The sequence below is a fragment of the Acanthopagrus latus genome, chromosome 23 (genome assembly GCF_904848185.1).
Source record: "Acanthopagrus latus isolate v.2019 chromosome 23, fAcaLat1.1, whole genome shotgun sequence".
NCBI lineage: Eukaryota > Metazoa > Chordata > Actinopteri > Spariformes > Sparidae > Acanthopagrus > Acanthopagrus latus.
In genome coordinates this window covers 4,719,222-4,740,204 of record NC_051061.1, presented here as the reverse complement: position 1 = coordinate 4,740,204, position 20,983 = coordinate 4,719,222, and the positions used below count along the sequence as shown (strand labels likewise).

The 20,983-nt window shown below is 47.0% G+C and overlaps 1 protein-coding gene across 2 annotated transcripts; it reads right to left on the bottom strand.

Moving 5' to 3' along the window:
* Positions 1-9,482: 9,482 nt before the first annotated feature.
* nfil3-2 (nuclear factor, interleukin 3 regulated, member 2) lies at positions 9,483-20,625 on the bottom strand. 2 transcript variants are annotated; one of them, XM_037089482.1, is made up of 2 exons: positions 20,339-20,625; positions 9,483-13,984 (listed from the first exon to the last, which is right to left on the bottom strand). In XM_037089482.1, the coding sequence occupies exon 2, from the start codon at positions 13,449-13,451 to the stop codon at positions 11,589-11,591; it is 1,863 nt and encodes a 620-aa protein (XP_036945377.1). In that variant the 5' UTR covers positions 13,452-13,984; positions 20,339-20,625; the 3' UTR covers positions 9,483-11,588. The 2 variants fall into 2 exon arrangements, with proteins under 2 accessions (XP_036945377.1, XP_036945378.1); XM_037089483.1 differs by lacking the exon at positions 20,339-20,625 and adding an exon at positions 19,265-19,516.
* Positions 20,626-20,983: the final 358 nt, after the last annotated feature.

Genomic DNA, 20,983 nt, shown 5'->3' with positions numbered 1-20,983 from the left:
TCTCTGACACATGATCCCAGAAGGGACCTTACACGAGGGTCTCTGGGATATCTGCTCACGATCTTCTCAGGTCTCACTCACCTGAGGCCCGCTGTTTGCTGCTTTGTGACGAACTGGATCGCGCTGGCTGAAACTGGGTTCAGTGGCTTTGTGTGTGGGAAGAAGCATCGGTTACACCTTGACACGCTGCGGAGCTGTGGCCGTGTATGACTGTGTATGACTGTGTCCTACAACAATGCGAGCGAAGGCAGCAGACAACGTGAGCCAAGAGATGTGTGTCAACTGTGCCGCGATGTGTGTCGCTGGATGGAGGTCAAGGTGTGCGTGTGTGCATGTGAACTGGATAAGATGATGCACACCACGTGCCTCAGCAGCCTGCCAAGAAATGTAACCATGAAACAATCTGTCACACACAGCGATGTAAACAACCTGCATTTGTCTGAGCCTGTCCTTTTTTTTTTTCCCTGTGCAAAGGCCACTGTGGATTAGAGAGCGCTATTCTGTCCTGTCAGTCTAATACAATAGCTTCTTTTTGTTCTGCGTTGCGTAACAGGGCCACTGAATGCATTTGAGCTTCTCCGCTTTCAGATCATATTTTGTTATCTCTCTGGGAGACCCTATTGGAAGTTCATCTTGTCTCCCCTCCCAATGTATCTCCTTTCCACCGTGAGCCGCAGCGATGCTGACGCCTTTGCCACTTCTGCCGCCGCTTCCCCAATATGTGATCCATGCCCGCTGGGAGGATTTCTGTTCTTCTAGTGCTCATGTCAATCACTTGGCTCTGTTTCAAGACTTTTCCAAATAACTGAATATGCCGGGAAACAGCGAGCTTATACAACGGGCCACTCTGTTGGCGTCCAGCCGAACTTTGTGTTTTCATACACTCTTGTTCTCCTTAAATCGTGAATTATATTGTAAAGAGAATGACTCATCAGCATCAGCGACCTAAACCTCCCCCTTAATACTTTCATACTGCTCAGCTGTTGATGCTTAACCTATGATTTAACTTCCCCGTTGTGTGAACGTTCCCGGCTGCAGCGCTCTCTGCCAGTGCTGTGCTGGAGGAGAAAGTGTGCTTCCCCCAGTATGTGACACACTGCCCTGAACAGCAGACTCATAACGGAAGGCTGCAGTCACCCACCCACACTGGCGCAGTCAGCTGCTGCTGGGGGGGCTCCAGACAGCGTCACATTCCAGTCTGAGGGAGAAAATAAAAAAGCACCCCATCATCTGCTCCTTTTCCATCCCATCGCTCCTGTACGGGACCTCAAACGCCATCTTTGTTCTGTCTCCCTAAAAGGTGGCCTTGTTCCTGCCCCACAGACGAGCAGCCATGGCTCTGCATTAACCGAACCTGCTGATAGATAACGGCCGCTCCCCTCAGAGGGGGTCGCAGCAGAGACATACGACATTCCTGTAGTTGGCCGTTGAGGCGGAATCAAAGCCAGCTGAGACATGTGACTACAGTTTAGTCTGTTGGTCTGCAGGCTGCTGTATATGGTCAGGATTCTTGGAGCAGAAGGGAGATTTCCCCAGAAGTCGTGGCGGAAAAAAAAAGGGGGGGGGGGGGGTGGGGTCGCGCAGAGGCAGAGCCATGTTAGGAGGGCCGAATCTGAATATTGGGCATGCCCTCATTTGAGGGAGCCCGATCAACATCCCCCAGTGCACCCCTTTGCTATGGTGCGTGGGTTCACTCAAGGCTCCATCGCTTGAAAAATGTATTTGGTAAGAGCAAGGCGGGACTGTGTTGAAGAAACAGGGAGGGGCTGACCTACATTTTAACAGCTGCTTCCAGTGTGCAAGCCTTTTAGCGCTGCGCAGAAACCCACAAAGGGCTGTTTTACTAATACCTATTTTTGGTTCAAATGATGTCTGTCAGGCATCATTGCATGTTAAGATTACAAAGATGGTAACTTGAGAAGGATTTTTGCATGTAACAAAATCATTTTTTTTACTGACTAAAATAAGACATAAAACACATGTGATGTAACGACGCGGTGAAACGTTAAAAACGCACAACTTTAGTGTCCGAAAGAGGAATGTGATGCAAATAGTTTGAAGTTCCTTTGGTTACTGGCGATCGGACACAAACAGTCGGCTTACATCTCAGTTGTATTCAGCTATACAAATAGGTCTGAACGTCCTGATGTCTGCACGTTGAAAGCTGTTACTCCCTCAGTTGGAGAAATAATCGAGCTTCGTTGACAGGATCAAGACTGGGCCCATCGTCTGTCTACGTAGCTCACTGGCTAACAAACTATTATGAAAATACTGACATAGAAGTGAATATACAAGAATGGATGAGGTGGAGGGTTTGCTCAGGGTCTGGATGTGGTTGCTGCACCGTTCACTCCTGTAGAGACGGGACGTGATCAGAGTGTCTTCTTGGTGAAGCGCTTTGCTTACAGGTGAAACGAGCCGGGCGGTGCCATGTGCATGTGTCATCACGGCTGAAAGAGGCTAACTTTCAGGAATTGTCGATCGAACGAAAAGTGCAAGGGGAAGTTCTGCTGTCACTTGGTGGTTTATTTATACACTTTCAAAAGCCACACCTCTGACCTGTGCAGCAGTTTTATCATCACTTCCCCGCTCCCTGCTGTGGTGAGCCTTGTGCTAACCTTACAAAGAGTGAGTCTGAATTCTAAATATCGGTGATGTACAAATTCTACACCCACATAATGTTAGCTGACTGACATAAAGAAATGTGAATAGACCGTTGGCATTTTATTTAGCCGTCAGAAAAAGTGTCAGCAAAACCTTCTGAATCAGCTGTCTCGCTGTATTTGTCCTGTTATTTCTTTGTCCCTTTGTTGACGTCATCTATTCAGCCTCCGTAGCAAATAATCCTTGAGTTTAACACAAACCCTGTGGGGGGGGAGTTTCACAGATAACAACAAATGAATGCATGCAGGGTCACTTCAGCTGTGTTTGTGCCGCTCCGGTCAGGCAAGACAGACGTCAGTTCACGCTGAGCTCAAACATGCATGTCGAAGATGTCCGATTTGACGTCTGTGACACTTTATCTGGTGTCCTGTTCGCTTTGTTTCCTCATTCCTGACACTCCCATTGCCCGTAAACACAGTATCAGAGGTACAGCCTGTACACACACCAGCAACACCTGTGATTGTGACTTTCCACAAGGTCAATCCGGCTGGAGCCCTTCCAAAGTCAACAGTAAGCATAACACATGGCCAACTGCCATTTCTGCGAGGCTCGGTTAAAAGACAAAAGAAAATGTTGGAGGTAAGGAAGGTTTGGCTCCAGAAATGTTACAGATAGCCGATGAAGTCAAATTCGAAGTGTAAAACTCAGTTACAGACTGACATATACATGTCTGCGAAAAAGGTTAAGCATGTCTCGTGTTTATTTTTTCCCTTTTTCCGCCTCACGTTGCTCCGCTGGCTGAAGCACATCACATGTGACTGCTGACCTAATTTTTAGCCATGGATGAGGAATTGAAAACAAAAACAGAGGCAAGGCAAGTGAGGGTAATTTGCCGTGAGTTAACCCTCCCCTCGCGCACAGGCTCACGGGCTCGCACGCACGCACGCACGCACGCGCGCACACGCACACACACACACACACACACACACACACACACACACACACACACACACACACACACCGTACAGTCCTGGGCCCCCTGACTGAGCCCTCTGAAATCAAAACAAACATTCCTCACTCGCCCTGCCCGGACCCCACAGTAACACAGGCAGCCATGTGTTACTCAAGTATAACTAAAGGCTGCAGGTTGCCCAGTATTGTGTAATACACCGCAGCGTTGATGGATTGAGATATGACATCTGTGAAAAAAAAAGAGTTGGGTTTTCATAACAGACACAAAACTAAAAAAAAAAAAAAAACCCTAAAAAAAAAAAAAAAAACCCACACGGCTGATTCGATCGCAAGTGTTGTTTTTCAAAAGTGTCACATGTTAAAGGAAAGGCTCTGCCGCTCTTGATTATACAGAAACATTTTATCTGTTTGCACGTGGCTCCGTGCACTTCCGTGGCAATGTAATTGCTCATTACACATTACCAGTAAGAGTTTCATTATGATGTGTCCCATAAACCTTTTGACAGCCATTGAGTAAATACTGGGATAAGATTAGGACAGTTTCATTTTACAACACTGGCTCTTTTATATATCCGCTCTCCCCCACTCATGTCAAATGTCCTTGTGTTATTGTTTTGTTTTGGTGGATTTTTGTAATAAATGCATCACGACTTACCATCACACTATAAAAACACATTCCTTTTCAGTTCCTCAATCTCCCCGTCTTATGAAAAACCAACAAAACATGAAGCTGTAAAGATAATAAACGCTCAGCCTCTCAGATCGAGCTGGAATTAGAGAGGAAACGTGCATGTACATTTACAGTCAATGATTCAAGTCACTTTGTAGTAAATACAAAGTGAAAGATTTAATGGACACTTTGCTTTTTATTGTTCTTCAGTATCATTCGATAGGCTGGGCAGCATCAGATCTCAGTGTTACTGGAGTTGTCCAGTGTTGTTGAACAGTGTTTTTCACTCTTTGTTTTTATCCTCTTGACCTTTTAGAAATCACAGTGTGTCACAGCTGGTTCAGACATGTATTTGTATTGTAAATGTTTGGTGTTTTGAGAAGCATAAGTATTACACAACAGACCCCTGCTCAGGTCATCTGACAGATTGTGTGTCTGTACCACTCCCGCTTTGGAAAGTGACTCGCTGGGCAGTGAAATGTGACTTTACATATTTGTTTTGTCAGCAACTATTTATCTTTGTAAAGCTTGAATTGTTCTTAAATGAAATTAAAACCCACACTTACAGATTAAGTCATGCATATTTGCAATTCACTCTATTTTGGGTATATAGCTTTACACAACAACAACCAAACCTGTTTGTGAACAGTTTGCAGATCACTGTTTGTGAGTCGTCTTGTGTGGGTTATAAATGCTGAAGTCCAACGAGAAACGTAGATAGGTGGCACCTGGTGCTGCAGTGAGTGTGTGGGTGGCTGTGTGGGGCTCGGGTGGAGCTGCGATGAATGCATAAACAACAGAATTTGCGGTATTTGTGTCATTCCCCCACCTCTTACATCACTCCTGTGAGCTAACCCACTGTTTTGCAGAGAGGTGCAGGTGGGAATGCTGTGTGTGTGTGTGTGTGTTTGGGTGGGACCGCAGTGAGGTGGTATGCTTCGCAGATTTTCCTGTTTTCTCGTGAGTTTTTTTTCCTTCCTGCGGCTGCAGTCAGTCGATGGCCTCGTTGTCCAACAGGAAGGAAGCCCGTGAGGCGCGTTACACAGTCGGCTCTTTGTTTTTCCTCCCTGCGGTGCTTTCCCACCCCTTCTCCGTGCCCCCTGGGCCTCCATCATCATTCCTCATTTGACTCCTCGCTAAGACCTGTTTGCTGCAGATTCATGCTTGTACACCTGTCTTTTCTTTCTCCGTCTCTCCCTCTGGGATTGTTTTCTCCCACAGTCCAACAGGACCTGGCAGAGCCTGGCGCTGCAGCTAAACAGCCCTTGCCCAGGTCGGCTGCTATGTGCCAGTCAGCAGCAGGTCCACTGCTGCATTTGCATTTTGCTTTGCTAAGGGGGAGGACTGGTCGTGGGGATCCCTCTGCACTGCAGGTGTGGGTGGTGAGAGCTTATTCTGGCATTTGTTTTTTTTCCCGACACCAGATCTCAGGACTGCGAGTGCTGTTCAAATATGGGTCATATAAATATAGTGATAACTGAATCAGAGGTTGAGGATTAACTTACTTGTTGGATGAGTCAGGTTTTATTCTCTCGTCTCTCCCAGGCTGCTCCCATTTCCTACCACATGATGTTACACACACACACGCATGCACACACAAACGCCGTTGGAAATCACTTTAGCTTTCAGCTTGTGATAGTTTATGCATGGGAAATAAGCCACTAACCTGTTTGTCTGTGACATTCCACTACCGCTTACAACACTTTTTAAGTCAACTCACACTTTCGAGGGGAGGGTCGCAGTTAAGGCTGCAGGTCGACAAGGTCTTTTGTGAGTCTGTCTGTGTGTGTGTGTGTGTGTGTGTGTGTGTGTGTGTGTGTGTGTGTGTGAGACCCAGAGTGCATGATGAAGACAGTGAAGAGAGGGTGGGCTCAAAGCTAAATCGGGGCACGGCCACTCCCTGCCCCAGCTCCATTCAGTCCACCAGCCGCTTCAGACCAGTTTGAATGTCGGCGAACAACTGCACTTAGCATCCAGTGTGTTATTCACCTCCTGAGCTCCCCGCTTGCTCTTTGCTCAAACTAAAGAGGCTGTCACTTCCAACTCCTCCAACTCAAACCGCTCACGTACAAACCCTCTGAATAGATTTTCCATTTTTCCTCCCTTCTCCACACTTACTACGTGTCTTTCTCTCATCCCTCACTTCTTTCAACCTCTAACTGCTTCCTCGCTCTTCCTTCGTATTTCACCCTCTTTATCATTGCCGCCTCTGATCAAACGGCAGCCCCCCCCCACCCCCGTGTAACATCTTCGAAAATGAGAGGCGAGATGTGTACCGAGCCTTGAGCTACGCGCTAGTTGTGTAAGCAGAAAAGATGTATGATCTCTACTCTTTGATTTGCTTTTGTTTTTGACTGGCTCTAAATACTGGAATACCTCTCCAAGAATGCACCCTCTCTTGTAGAGAAAACCACTATGTTTTGTTCAGTGTGTAATGATAACATTTAATTGAGAGTACTGTGGGTTTGGGGCGCCATGCAAGGAGAACTTCCAGCATCAGGCAGTGGGCTGCAGGTGATCATGCCTTTAGGGTTGTGAGTGACAGATAAGTAGGTCATGTCAGTGTGATGAAACTGTGCTCATCATCAGTTCTTCTCATGTACAACCTGTGTACTCAGTATGTTTGCGTGTGCACATGTAATGCATGTTTGCCTGCACAGGCGTGTTTGCTTAGAAGCTACTGATAATGTCCCACAGGCGAAAGGTAAGAAAGGTGTCAGCTATGGAAACTGTTTCAAAATTCAAGCTGGCGGGTGTGCGGCCTCAGTCTTCACCTTATTGGCGTCCAGTGCAGGTCACCGTACACCTGTTACAGCGTGTCATAACAGATTTGACATACAAAGCACGGCCGTACTTCCCAGTATCCTTACAGGCGAATTCTTCGGTCATGTTACCTGAATCTGACCTGACTCTGCAGGCATCCTGGAGCCTGCCCCAGAAATGTGTCAGAAGCTTCTAGTGTGCCATCTCTGCAGTCCCAGCAGCCTCCCTGCCCCTGCTCCACTAACCTAAACTTTCCCCATGCTGCGATGGAGGAACCGGGTAACACAAGAGCTCCTGTTTCTGCTCTGTTTGCCAAGAGCATCTCTGCCGCCAGAGACAAACAAGAGTGACACGGATGAAGCCATAACCTTCATCGATCCATCCACCGGCGCGCTCCCTCTCCCTCTCTGTACTTCTCCTTTTCCTCTCTCCTCCCTCCTTCCCCTCCGCGCACGCTGACCTACTTTTCCTCCTGACCTGTTTATGCAAGCTCCGGTGCAGCAGCAGCAGCAGCAGCAGCCGTTCAAGTCACATCAGGAAAATTCGGAGACGCAGCAGAATGCTGCAGGGAGTGTCACCTTGGTACGATCCAATGGATGCTGCTTAGGGTGGCCATAGTAAGGAATTTTGCATTTACTGACTCCCAAAAAGGCCATAATCGTATGAGGGAAGGCAGTGTGTGCGCACACTTTTTTTTTTGCTTTTTGCACGTGTGTGTGTGTGTGAGGAAATGTCCACTGCTATGTGTGCGTGTGTTAGAGAGGGAGAGACTGAGAGCATTGTGAAGGGCACTGATGCGTCAGCCTCAAAGAGGTGCTTTGTTTGCAAGCTTAGATCAAGTTAGTGCACTGGGTTAACTCCCCCCCCCCTCCCGTATCCCCCCCTCCCGTACCATTCCCAACCCCCCCCACACACACACACACCTTCCTCCGTCCCCCTTCACTGCTCCTCCCTTTGTCCTTTATGTTGTTATGAACATGACCCTGTTTTGGTTTATAAGAGGGCGAGAGGCAAAGAGAATAATAGATTATCTAATATGGACTGCATGCGCTTATGGCATAATTAATCCTTACCTAGGGAGCTGTTGTGTAATAACACCACTACTATCTCTCGTAATTATGGACTGAAATGCACATGTGCTGTAATTGATTTCCACATTCTCACTAAGAAGGTCAGATGGCAGTTGATTATTAACTATTCATGCTGTGGGCTCCTGAAATGTGGTGCGATGTCCCCTGGAAGTGTGGACTTTGATAACAGCGGCCTTTTCTGTGTCAATACAAAGAATGCAGTGGGACTGGGCCAGGAGGTTGTCGGGACAGTTGAGCTGGCAGCAGCAGCCAGAGGCTCAGACTGTCTCTGCCCCGGCTTTGTCCTGCACATCACACACAGCTGACTCTCCCAGTTCAGATGTAGGCCGTTTACTGAGCAACAAGGTCCAGACTGTGTTGCTCCCCTGCTTTAAATATTCTGGATTTCTGTCCAAGTTGTCGAAACTAAAGTGACCTTTTGGCCTCGCAGGCATGTCTCACCACTGAGGGACTTTATTTGTGTCGAGCTAGTCATTCACACTGTCCCCTTTAATGTCCAGAGAAGGTCATGTGGAGTGCGTCAAAAGCGATGTGGCATCAAAGAGGCACAACCATGGCTTTCAAGTCCAGAGGCTATAATCAGACGTGTGAGGGGTTCTGCCTAACGTGAGTGCAACATTTGGTGGTATGTTCATTCGTTAAGCTCATGTCTATTCGTAGAAGTAGGCCACTGTTACATCAGACAAGCTTGCCAGGGAGCCCGCAGGCCCCATCGGGCGAAGTGTGTCACTGCGAAGCTCCTCTCATTTCAGATTAACCTCTGATGCCAAAAAGGAATGTGTTGCCCATGGGGAATGGTTCTATACAAGGCTATCTCTGCAGACTAGATACAGGGTGTGTCAGGCTTCACTTTTGTCTTAATCTTTAGTTTATGAGAAAATCAGAACAGAAAAAGGGCACATTTCTATATGATATGACAACTTTCTAACTGCTCTCAAGGAATACAGAAGATAAAATCCAAGTATGGCTATATTCTCTATTGCCCTTATTCATTCTGTTTGGCCAGTGATGGTGATTCATTCGGTCATGTCGGCCGGTGAGTAATATATTACCATGAGTTATTATATAACTGTTGGTTCTGGCATAAGGTTTATAGAACACCACCACAGTAGATAAGAGGACTTGCCAGGCTGACAGTGTGCATGTGCTGCCCACGGACTGATTGCTGTGTTGACAGTCACTGCCGGCCAAAACCGAAGAGTCCGAGACAGATCGGAGACGCTGCCGAGTTCAGTGTGAGTTGTGATTTCTGGGCCGGTGGAAGTCAGTTTGTAATTCAGTAACAGGAGTGTGTGCAACATCCGAAAAGGTGCCATTGTGCTAAACCCACACAAACACGGGCGAAAGAATGGACAAAAAAAACAGATTTCATGATATGTTGATATGGTCAACATCCTTTTTTTTTTTTTAATTTTTCGATCTTGAAATGCTCCCATCTTCCACAATGAACATTAGTGTCTTTACATACATATTCATGTCAAAAGGAAGCGATGGTAATGACCAACCAGACCAACCACCACCCATCTCTACACACCATGCTATCTTCGCCTGTTTCTTTTTTTTTTCCATTGTCTTTTTCATAAAACCATCAGCAAAAACCACAAACATTACTGATTAATACACACTGAGAAAAGGGGGGGGAGGCGGGAGGAGGAGGAATGAGGCAAATACATGTCATCACAGTCAACAGGAGAGAGAAACACAGAATAGAGCAAAACAGAACAACACCTTGATGAAAAAAGAGGATATAAAACCAATGAAATAAACATTACAGTGTTGTTCAAGGGTTGGGGGGTGGGGGGTGGGGGGGAGCTTTACATTTATACACAAGCACCAAAAAGCCAAACATGGTACATAGACTTGTTAAACTAAGATCCAGTGCAGGCAATTCATCACTGCCCAAAAGCAGAACTACAATGAGAAAGGGAATGAATAACCCCTGAAATTATAAATGGAGGCACATGGGAAACAAGGGAGGTCATTGTCTTGATTAATTTAACCTCAGATAGTTGTTTGGGAATTTGACATCTGTTGCCCATTGGAGGGTTAGAGAATTTTGTTTGCTTTTATTTAGAGATGACTCAATTACCTGGGCGATAATATAAATCTCAAGGGCCATGTTTGGTCACACTACAAAACCTCATTTCACATAAACGCTGTTTTGGTTTACACGAGAGGAACCTGTTCAGAACTCAGTGCACTGTAGTGTGTTTACATGAATGCGACCTTCTGCATTTGCCCCCGAGCATCCCATGCCTGCATTACAGTTCAAACTCAAGGCTGCGATATGTATCTAAATAGGTCTGTACACATTCTCCGTCTATGTTCCTGTGGGCTTTTTTTTTTACAGTGATGGGCACGTGGAGAACAGGGAAATAAATACATTGGGCCAGTGAATGGTAACAACAACAAGATATGGTTGATAAAGCTCAAATAAACTAAAGGCTTAAAGCCTGCAGCTGGTGAATTCCACCGAATATTTAAAGGCTGGTTAAAGGTTAAGAAATCCAAACATTTTATTGAGGCTCTGGCCTCAGGAAACAATGTGTTCTCCATTCAGTGCTGTTGGCGCTCCAATGCGGACGGCCATTTCTGTGTAAACAGGGCATTAACAAATGATTAATGCTAAAGCTTAACAATCAAGAGAGAGGCTTTTAATTCAAATGGGTCCTGTAGCAACAGAGGACAATGTGGCTGTACAATAATTGTGATTCATAATAGGATGGTCACTTTCAAAACCCTCTTTTACCATTGCATGTTTGTCGCATTTTTGTTGGATTTGTATTCAAATTTCTTCGTAAAATATATATATTTATAATAGATACATATATTCATATATCACAGTAATATACAAACCAAGTGCTTAAAAAATAAAGGTGATGGCGATCTTTTGTGAAATAATGGAGATGGTTGGGGAGAGTATGGGCTGGTAGAGGTAGGGTCTGGGAAGAGGTATGGAACTTCATATTTGTAGTGTTGGTGCTTCTTTGGTCGAGGGATTGTCCCCAATGTACGTTTGCATTTGACTTTAATTAAGGCAGATAGCCATACATATGTATGTTTGTCTACAGTCAGATATGTACCAAATTTATAGTACTGATAAAGCTCAAAACTTTTCATTTTTCCTACATTCTTGATCAAAATGGTGATGTATGCTGATGCACTGTGCTGTAAAACGTTGGATGACAAAAGTAGAAAAACAGGCAGTTCCATTCCTCCTCTCATCACATAAACAAAAGTGCTTCTGTAAGTATGTAAAGGATGTAAGAAATGACAAATCTGTACAATATATACAAATATGATACAGCCCTACAAGATGTCCAGCCTTTCCGGTGATATAGGGGTAGGGGAGTACAAAAGCCCAGCTTTCTGTCCCAAGGGCTTAAGAAGGAGATTTGATTATAGGGCAAAGGCATGATGGCAGGGTAGTTCTTAGAGGAGAAATGTCTTTCCTTTAAGTTGCGACAAGTTCCAAAAGCGAATGTAACCTAATCTCGCCTTTTGTTTCGTCGTCCTGTCTCCTTTTTCCCGCTCTCCTTCCTGGCCCCCTCCCCTGATGCAGCCTGTTTAAAGGCTATGCCAGGGCTCTCTCGCTGAATGTTCTGCTGTGGCATGAGGGAAAGGTAGGGGTGCTGGGGCAGGGGAGGCGGTGTTGCGGAGGGAGGGGTTGTTGGGGAATCCTGGCCGGAACAGTTGCCGCTGCTCCCGGTGCTCATGGCACGGTGTTTGAGTCTGAGTTTGTGAGGCAATGCTGTGCCCTTCACCTCCCCGTGGGGATCCCGGCCCTGGGCCTGAGGGCACAGCTGGGAGTAGGGCAGAGGTGAGGCAGGCTGGTGGACGCCGGTAAGATGTTGGTTATGGTAGCTGCCCATATCTGAGCAAGATGAGGAGGGGGACTCATCGTCATCCGTGGAGGCCTCTTTGTCAGAGCTGCGGGGATCACCGTCACTGGATGAAGTGTCCTTGCCAGAGGAGCTTAACTGGCCTTGGTAGCAAGGCTCGCTCCTGGGCCCACCCTCATAGGTAAGCACAGGTGGCTCCTCGTCTTGGGCACTGAGGTAAGCATGATGTGGCTGCTGGAGATGGTGGTATAGGTGGGAGTGGTTGACCCCATCCACTTGTTTGTGGAGGAGCTCTGCAGACGAATCGCCCTCTTGCTGGAGTTGCTGCCGCTCCTGTTGTAGGTGTTGCTGGGGAAGTTGGCAAAGCCTGTACACCTGTCTCTCTCCAGCCTCATTACGGCTGTCTGGGAACTCATATGGCGGGGAGTCTAATGTCTTCCTCTCCAGCTGTTTCGTCACCTCAGCCAGTGTCTCCGTGGAGCTTTCTGTAACGGCCTGGGACAGTTGGCTGCTGCTTTGCCTTTGGGCTGCCTGCAGATCAATGTCCTTGGGCCTCGTCAGTGTGTCCACAGGATAGGAGGCGCTGCTGGAGCCATAAAGAATGACGCTCCTCTGGGCAGCAGGTGGATGAGGGGCAGGCTGACTGACAGTGTTGATGGCCGTAACAGCCTCCTGATGGGCCGGTTGTTGTTGGTGAAGTTGGTGCTGCTGCTGCTGCTGTTGGCTGTGATATGCAGCCTCCAGCTCCTGAGTATGCTGCTGGATCTGGTGATGAGTGGGCACAGAGGCCAGACCACGGTGGATGTTGAACATGATCTGGGTGGTGGTGCCATTGGCAATGTCCATCTCTAGCCTGTCACCTTCTTGTTTTATCTCAAAAGGAATTGGCTCAGGACTGTCCCTAGAGGAGCCGTCAGACATGTCAGAGAGGGAGCCTCGTGGCGAGTATTTCACCATCTGCCTGTGGCCCTCACTGCGTCCCGACTGCTCTGTTTCAGAGGAATCAGAGTTCATCATCACCTGAGAACCACTAGAGTAACCACTGGAGTAGTACTGATTTGAAGGGGTAGAGGAGGAGCCTCCACTTCCCGAATTGTTTCCACCAATCTGCTGGCTCTTTTCAATGTAGGAGGCAGTGCTTATAAGGCCAAAACGCAGCTTCAGCTGGAGCAGCTCTGTCTTGAGCCTCACATTTTCATCATTCAGTGCAATGACTCGGTTCTCCAAAACCATATCATTGAGACGTCGCTTCTCCCGGGAGCGCTTGGCAGCCTCGTTGTTTTTGCGGCGTTTCTCCCAATAGGAGGCGTCCTTTTTCTCATCAGAGATAAACTCGCGCTTTCGTCTGCAAGTCATATTGGGTTTGGGCTTGATGAGGCGGCCTAGTCGAGTTGGACTCCCTTGAACAGAAGCAGACTCTTCGTAACCATCAAAGGAGTTCTCAAGGCAGTTTAGGTTATTCCCTGAGTTTTTGTTTAAAGTTTTCAGAGCTGAAGTCAGATTTTCCATTCTTGTCTTGTGGCAGCCAGTTTGAAATGTTTCTTGGGCGATTGGGGAAGAACCAGGTCAGAGGTCAAGGGAAGGAGGGGTGGTGATGAAAACAACCTTTGAAAGTTCTTGGTCTGTTTATTGCAGAATTAGTGTGGTTCTGACAGACGGGGAATCAAGTGCCCAAGTTAGCCAAAAAGATAAAGAACAGCTGGAGCTCAGCAACGCTCATTTATCCACTTGAAGGGTTGTTGGTAGTATCATAGACCCTCAATGGATCAGATCAGTCTTGAAAAAGCACAAATGTCCTTTAAAGTTGATCGGATGAGGCAAATGTCTTTTTTTCCTCTTGGTGTTCTGCTGTTGGTTTTTGAAGGTTTAGCATAAAAAACAGCACACTGAGCTAGGCAGGCGGCGAGGTGTCCTAGTTCTCCATGCAAACAGCAGGATGTAGGTCGGCCCGTCTACCTCAGCCTGTCAGTCTCTCGGGGAGCCTCGTTCCCGCTCCCTCTGTCTGTCTCGCTTCTCTCTGCGGTTCACTGCAAGATGAAAGGCTGCAGAGATAAAAACAGACAAAAAAGGTATGTTAATCAATGTGGACTGCAAGCGCTCCATTGTGCATTTTCTCACATCAGGATTCTTTTAAGGCATTTTTTCACTTAATTTCTTCTAATGGTGTTATTGTTTTAAGCATGCATTGTAATCAAAGACAAGTGTCGACATCCTAACAGCTTTCCTTTGCTGTTTTAGGATGTCTGGCTTTAACTGGCAGTGTAACCCATGGCAACCAATAAAAGGTCGCTAGACCCCACTGTCTGACCTCTTGGCCCTGCTATTGATCTGCTCCGTCTGCAGCCTATGACCCCTGACCCTTACCCTGCAATGCTGATGTTGACTTTTGTGATGTAATGAGGGCACTGAGTTCATTGCAAGGCTGATGATCTTGCTTCATCTTGTCTTGTTCATCTATATATGCATAATTTTACACATTTTTGGAGGCAGTTGAAGACAAAAAACGAAAAACTGGTAATTATAAACGGACGTATGGGGAAAATGGGACAAGTGCACACATTAAATAGTGTTGCACCACAGATATTGCATCAGTCTGACACATGCTGAGAGCACAAAACTGGACTGTTTATGGATTAGCTCCTTTTGTTTGCCCGATGAGTATCTGGGCCAGATCAAGCAAGTGTTGAGTCAGATGCAGGGCGGATGGGGTTCCCACCCAGGATCAGTTTTAGAACATTTCTTGAAAAGAAAAACCCCTCGGTGAGTGTACGTTCAACCCCTTTTCCACAAACACTGGTAAAACACTGCCGTCCCCCTTGTGTGTTCATCCGTGGAGGAATGTGGCAGCATTCTTTCGCCAGGAGAACTCAATGCCAAATCAATGATGCAGAGTGAGCAGATAAGGCAGACAAAGGCAGCAGCCAGTGCAGGTCAAGGATAAAGAGGCTGAGACTGAGGCAGGAGATTTGGAGGTGTGGGGGTGGCTGGGAGGTGGGGCACTGATAAATATAGGTCAAGGGCTGCTGGAAAGAAAGGAGGCGGGAGGCGGGACACAGGCAGGAATAACACGGCCTGCTAACATTTGGGTAATACACGAGGGTGGTCGGAAAGTCTCACAACTATGGAAATAGGTGAGTCAGAGCTCAAATACAGCAGGGAGCCCACTGTAATGACCCAAACAGGTGGGCCCCCCGACAAAACCAGAATGAAGTACTTATTAGGGCATAACACCAGTGGATTAAAAGGAAAATCTTTTTTCGATCTTTTGAACTGGACTGAACTGAACTGAACAAATATTCTGTTTTTAGCCATGTTAGCAGCATGGCACAATGTGAATTATCTCAACTACCATACAAAAATAACACTAGGTGCAGACACCAATGAGAATGAATCCCATTATCTTTGGCATCTTCCTGACTTTTCCTCCAGTCCCAACAGCAGAGACCCAAATAACAGGCACTGACCTGCTTCTTGTTAATGTAACAGTTTAGACCCACTCTGTAAAAATAATTAGGTCACACGTGTTGTTGCCGTGCCTCCACATGACTTGTACTTTCAGTGCATGACAAAGGCAAACAAATGACTCTTTCCCTCCCTTCTGCTCTCTCACTATCTCTCTCTTTTAGATTGCAGCTAACCTACAGATAGATTGTGACTGTGAACCCAAATGTTGTAGGTCAAACGTATGAAAATAGAGCACAACATTATTTCCTCACTTATGTCTTGGTGTTCTCTAATTAAGTGTATGCAGAATAATAGCCACAGTAGATCCCATCCATTCTTACCAGCTGCATTACATGTGCATTACTCAACATCTGCACTCCTAGGTTAAACTGTTCAAGCACTATTACACTGTTATCTCATAATCTGACAAGGTGTTGGCGCTGGTTATATTCTGGTCTTCGTCAGGATCTGACTCCATTACGTAACTAAAGGCGTTTCCTTGCTATGAATATGGATTTGAGCCCAGATTCTAGCATTCTGAAATCCTGACAATGGCATTTGACTTTTTCTACAAAATTGCTATCCAAAGAATCGTAACTAATTGGACATTCTACATCAGATTAACACCAGATTTGTTTGTAAGTGTCTGGATTTTTCTCCCTCTGCCTGGCTGAATGGTTTGAGGTTATCCTTGTGAGCCTTTGACATGTGGCTGTCGGGCACGAGAGAGAGAAAGAACGAAGTGAAAGACTTTTTTTCTCCGCATGTCCCACTGACCCAGAATCTGGGGACCGACCGCACTCTGTAAACACAAGTCTGGCTGCCTCCACTGTACGGCTGTCTAGAATATAGGTCAGCCGAGCTGCGGAGAGGTGAGGCGGCGAGAGGCGAGGGAGACATCACGGGGGGAAAAAAGGACAAAAAGAGATGGGAAGACAAGAAAGAACCAGGAGGCGCAGTGAATTAGAGCATTGTCTAAATATAGACAGAGGTGTGTGCAAGTGGAGTGGAGACAAAGAAATGGAGGGAATCAATGAAGGAGACTTTAAAACAAAGAGAAAGGGCTGGAGCTAAGATTATACTGTAGTTTATGTCGGGGGGGGGACCAGAGGCAATTGCGACAATGTTGGTATTGCATCAATAGAAGGAATGTGTCACCCATAGCAACAAAAGGGGGGAAACAGACAGAGCAGCCAATCATATCGGACTCTCTCTCCCTTCCTCTGAACCAGTGGCTTGACACGGCCAAAAGCAGATGGTGAGAAAACATCGTTTCGCTAACAAAAGGAGGGTGACTGACATCACCGAGTGCGTAATATTGCATATCTCACTTTAATTCACTCACAGTGGTGGCTCTTGCCTCTTGCTGTTTGTCTGCACCCCTCAATTTCTAGCTGTATGAATGAGTGTGAATCACACCAACCTGCAGCACGTTGTGACTGTGCCTCACAGCTCAGACTGGAAACCCATTTCATTCACCCTCTTTGTCACCAAAATTACTGCTGATTTACATTTCCGGATATGCTTAAAGCCACAACAGCAGGGACATGGCGGAATGAATCACAGCTGCCAAAAGGAAGACTCAAAATACAGCCATTATATGCACGCGCTAATCAAATTTTCCGGCTCAAATACAGAAATAGATCCCACTGAAGCATGCGAACCGAGCCCTGCACACATCGTTCCTGACCTAGATTACTCGTTTCCAATTTATCATGTATTCTCCACGTGTCATCACCAGGTCTCTGTGGCACTTGTGGAATGATAGCACAGTAAAAGAATCCAAAATGCACCCGCTCACACAACCACAAGGGCCCTCGCAAGTCTAAATGTGGCAACGGGCTTTGGAAACAGTGGACTGAGTTCAAACCCCGGCACGTGTTTCTGTGGAGAGTTTCAGGAAATGGGAGCAGGCCTGGAATAAAAAAAGCAGGGGAAGGGGGGCGGGGGGGGGGGGGGGGGGGGCTCATGCTTCAGAGAAAAGAGGGCAATGATGAAACTGTTGCACCCCCCACCCCCCACCCACCCCTGGGAAGAATGCTATGGATGGTGCAGAGTTGGGGGTCATGGGTGGGGTCCGCTTGAATTCCAAGTCTGAGAGCTGGCTATTTTTCTTCCCAAGAAAGAGAAGGAGAGAGGGGGTTAAGAAATCAGGCAGCATGCCAGCAAGGCGGAGTCCTATCCTTGTTCCACGAACACACTGCCATATAACCCCTCTCTGGAAAAACAGCGGAGTGACTCAGTCCATGTGTTGCACCAGTCACATGTGCTCCCGTGGCCTACTAAATGCTGTAATTCGCCTCTGTGCTGGCTCAAAACCACAGCACAATAACAAAGCACGGCCCTCGTCTTTTATCATCTTACATGTGCCAGGAAACCCCGAGAAAGTCAAGAGGCCACAAAGTAGGCCAGAATGGAGACGGTCCCTGCTCCTGGGTGTGAACTCCCCGCCCAGGGTTTTTATTTAGTAAAGCTGGACACGGACAGGGTTTAATCAAAACCCAGATAATCAGGGTGCTCTCAGCAGCCCATTTCAGTGACGCAATACGCTACAAATACTTGACGAAACAAGATTTTAGGGGGCCTATTATCAAAATGTATAAGTTTTGATGAGCGAGGCTCTTATCAGTGTGCCAACCTTCTATTTCTGCATGCCTGCCTCGTTTCTTTGTTATGGCGGGGCGAGGATTTATTTTGGTGGGGCTTTGATTCTGCCTTTCTAGTCAGCGGCAGTGGTGCGCCTCAGCCCCCCCCCTCCCACAGGACTAATGTGACCTACATTCATAGCTGGCATAGAGACCCAGTGTGTGCGCCAACCAATTGGCAGCGGTCGCTCCGCTGCAAAGCGCAAGGCTGCATAGCCACAGACTATGGGTTTCCACCGATTGCATAATCTGCCCCATTCTTTAATCCATTTTAATTATTTAATTCATTTATTATGCAACCTGAGCAACCTCTTCAATGTTCCCCACGTCGCGTTCAAGTACAGACGTGGCGCACGCACAACTTACGATGCGTAAAATGCTCGCAGGCATGCTCCCCGAGGAGAGACAGGCTGTCCTGGGCACCCTCACAGCACAATCTGAAATTATCCTTACACTCACAGTAATTGCTTGTTTCACACTCCTGTTCCGTGTGAATGACATGAACATAAACTGTTACTGAATCCGACGCTCAATGCACGGCAGAGCTGCAGCACAAGGAAGGGGGTGACCGAGCCCACGTGTGGTCTGCAAACCACAAAGCCGGTGCTGAAAATGCAGCCAAGGGGAGTTTTCCCTTTCAAAACAAGGAGTGAAATAACACGTAAAATGCCTCTTCTGTGTCATCCATGTGCCCGCAAGTTGTCGCAGCATCTCACGGCACCAATGAGCCAGTGCTGACCGCAGCCAAACGGAGTTCCAGCGGCTCAGGTCAATTTAAAGAGCGGGATGCATTGTTGAAATGCGCCCCCGAGCATGTGGCGCGCAAAGCCAAAAACAAACAAACAAAAAATAGACTGTAATAAATAATAATAATAATAATAATAAGCAGAAAATACCGCTTATCGTTAACATAGCAGCACACTGTGATAAACGCGTTACCCTGCATGCCTCCTTTGTTGCTCTGTCTGACAAATCGTCTTCATGCATATTTAATCGGATCCTCAGTCATCCGAGGCGACTGCAAGGATCCATCCGTGCCATGAAATTCCCCCACTGGCTCACAAAGATATGCGCAACAAAAAAAAAAAAAAAAAACCCAACTATCTACACATGTTCATCTGCCTGTTACAACACATGTACATTTCTATAGCAGCTGTCAGCTAAGCTCCTCGGCAACACCGGGACACGTCTGACCCACATTCGATCCAGATGTTCCGGTTCCCAGCACCTCACCTGGCACGCGGCTGAACTCATCAGAGCTCGTGAACTTCACCATTCTTCATCCCGGTTTTTTTTTTCTCTCTCTCTCTCTCTTCTTCTCTATTTTGGGCTCCCGTAGGTCCGAGCCGAGGTTTGCGAAACAAAAGCGAACGAAGAAGTCACGCCGAAATGCCCACACGTACCCGGGGGACGGATGATGACGCCTGTCTGCTCGCTGCTGCTCGCTTGTGTTGTGCTCCTTCAGACTGCGAGCCTACTAAAGGGTTAACCCGGAGGGCTGCACAGCCGCGTTAACCTTTACAAAGAGCTGCTACACGTGACAGAGAGAAGTGTGTCCTCGGAGCCTGCATGGGATTTTTCCAGTTGTCTGCATATAGCCTACTAACCCAGAACAAGCGGAGTGTAAATATAAACCTGACACTGAACGTTACTTATATGGAATATTCTAATTCTAATAATAATAATATTTTCACTCTGCGGGATCAGTTTACTATATTTTCTTACCTTCATAAACCGTTTTTTTTTTTTTTTTTAAATGATCTGAAAACAGGTGTATCATTTAACCCACGCTGTTGCAACAGACCAAACTATCCCCTAAACGCACCACAACACGTCGTGAGTATGTGACCGATTAAATCGAACCATAACACCATAACAGCGCGGACGCGTGTGGCCCCCGCCTCGTCACAACCGCGCCGCCGCTCCAGTTCATCCACACTCGCCCCTGTTTTCCACCAGACACACCGCACCTTGTTTTCTGAAGGAATCCCACAACCTCTGGATACCACCACCAACACACCCCCACCTCTCTCTCTCACACACACACACATAGGCACAGACCCCCACACAGTCTCCACACTGGGGAAGCAGCCTCGCCTTGACATTGAAAAGATGCGCCCGGGCACCAAAAACAAACATTCATGGAGTAAGAAAAAGAAAAGGAAAAAATAGCTGAACCATCCCGAGAAATGAACAGGATAATCAAAGTAAAATGTCTATGTATCCAATTTAATAATTCAATTAATACCACTGATCCATGATGCAGGTATAATAAAATATTTTTTTTTTTAAAAACGCCAAACTTACCGGTTTCTTCCACAGCTGAATCCACAGTGGTGTACACACCGCCCTGCTCCTGTCCAACAATCCGCTTTTTTTTGCGCACCGGCTGCTCGCTCGCCCTCACACACTCATCCACACACTGTCCGTCACTTCCAAAACACCAGCTCTGCGATTAGTGCAGGTATATGCGAGAGGGTGAACACAGTGCTTCTTGTGTTCAGCGCGCTGCTCATGTCATGTTTGCTCCCTCTCTCTCTCTCTCTCTCTCTCTCTCTCTATTTTCTCTCTCTCTCTCTCTCTCTCTCTCTGCTTCTCTCTCAGAGTCTCTAAATGTATGTTAGTAGGTCAGTTGTTGCATAACAGGACGCTTTGGGTGCCTAGTCACGTTTTTTGTTTCTCTCTCGGCTCTGCCCCCTCCCTCTCTCCTCGCCTTCAAATCCCGTTGCAGGAGAGGAGATGCAGGGGGAGGAGAGAGGCCTGCTGGGGGGGAGGGACTAGGCTCCCAGCCAGGCTCAGTCAGATGAAGGCCTGTGATACCCATAATAAGGTTACCAGACATTACAAACAGCAGCACAGTGGAAACACACATAGAGGCGAGCCGTGAGCAGAGAAATATAAAAACTAAGCCGTTTCACCCAGCACAACCAGTGTTATGGGAAACACAGAGTC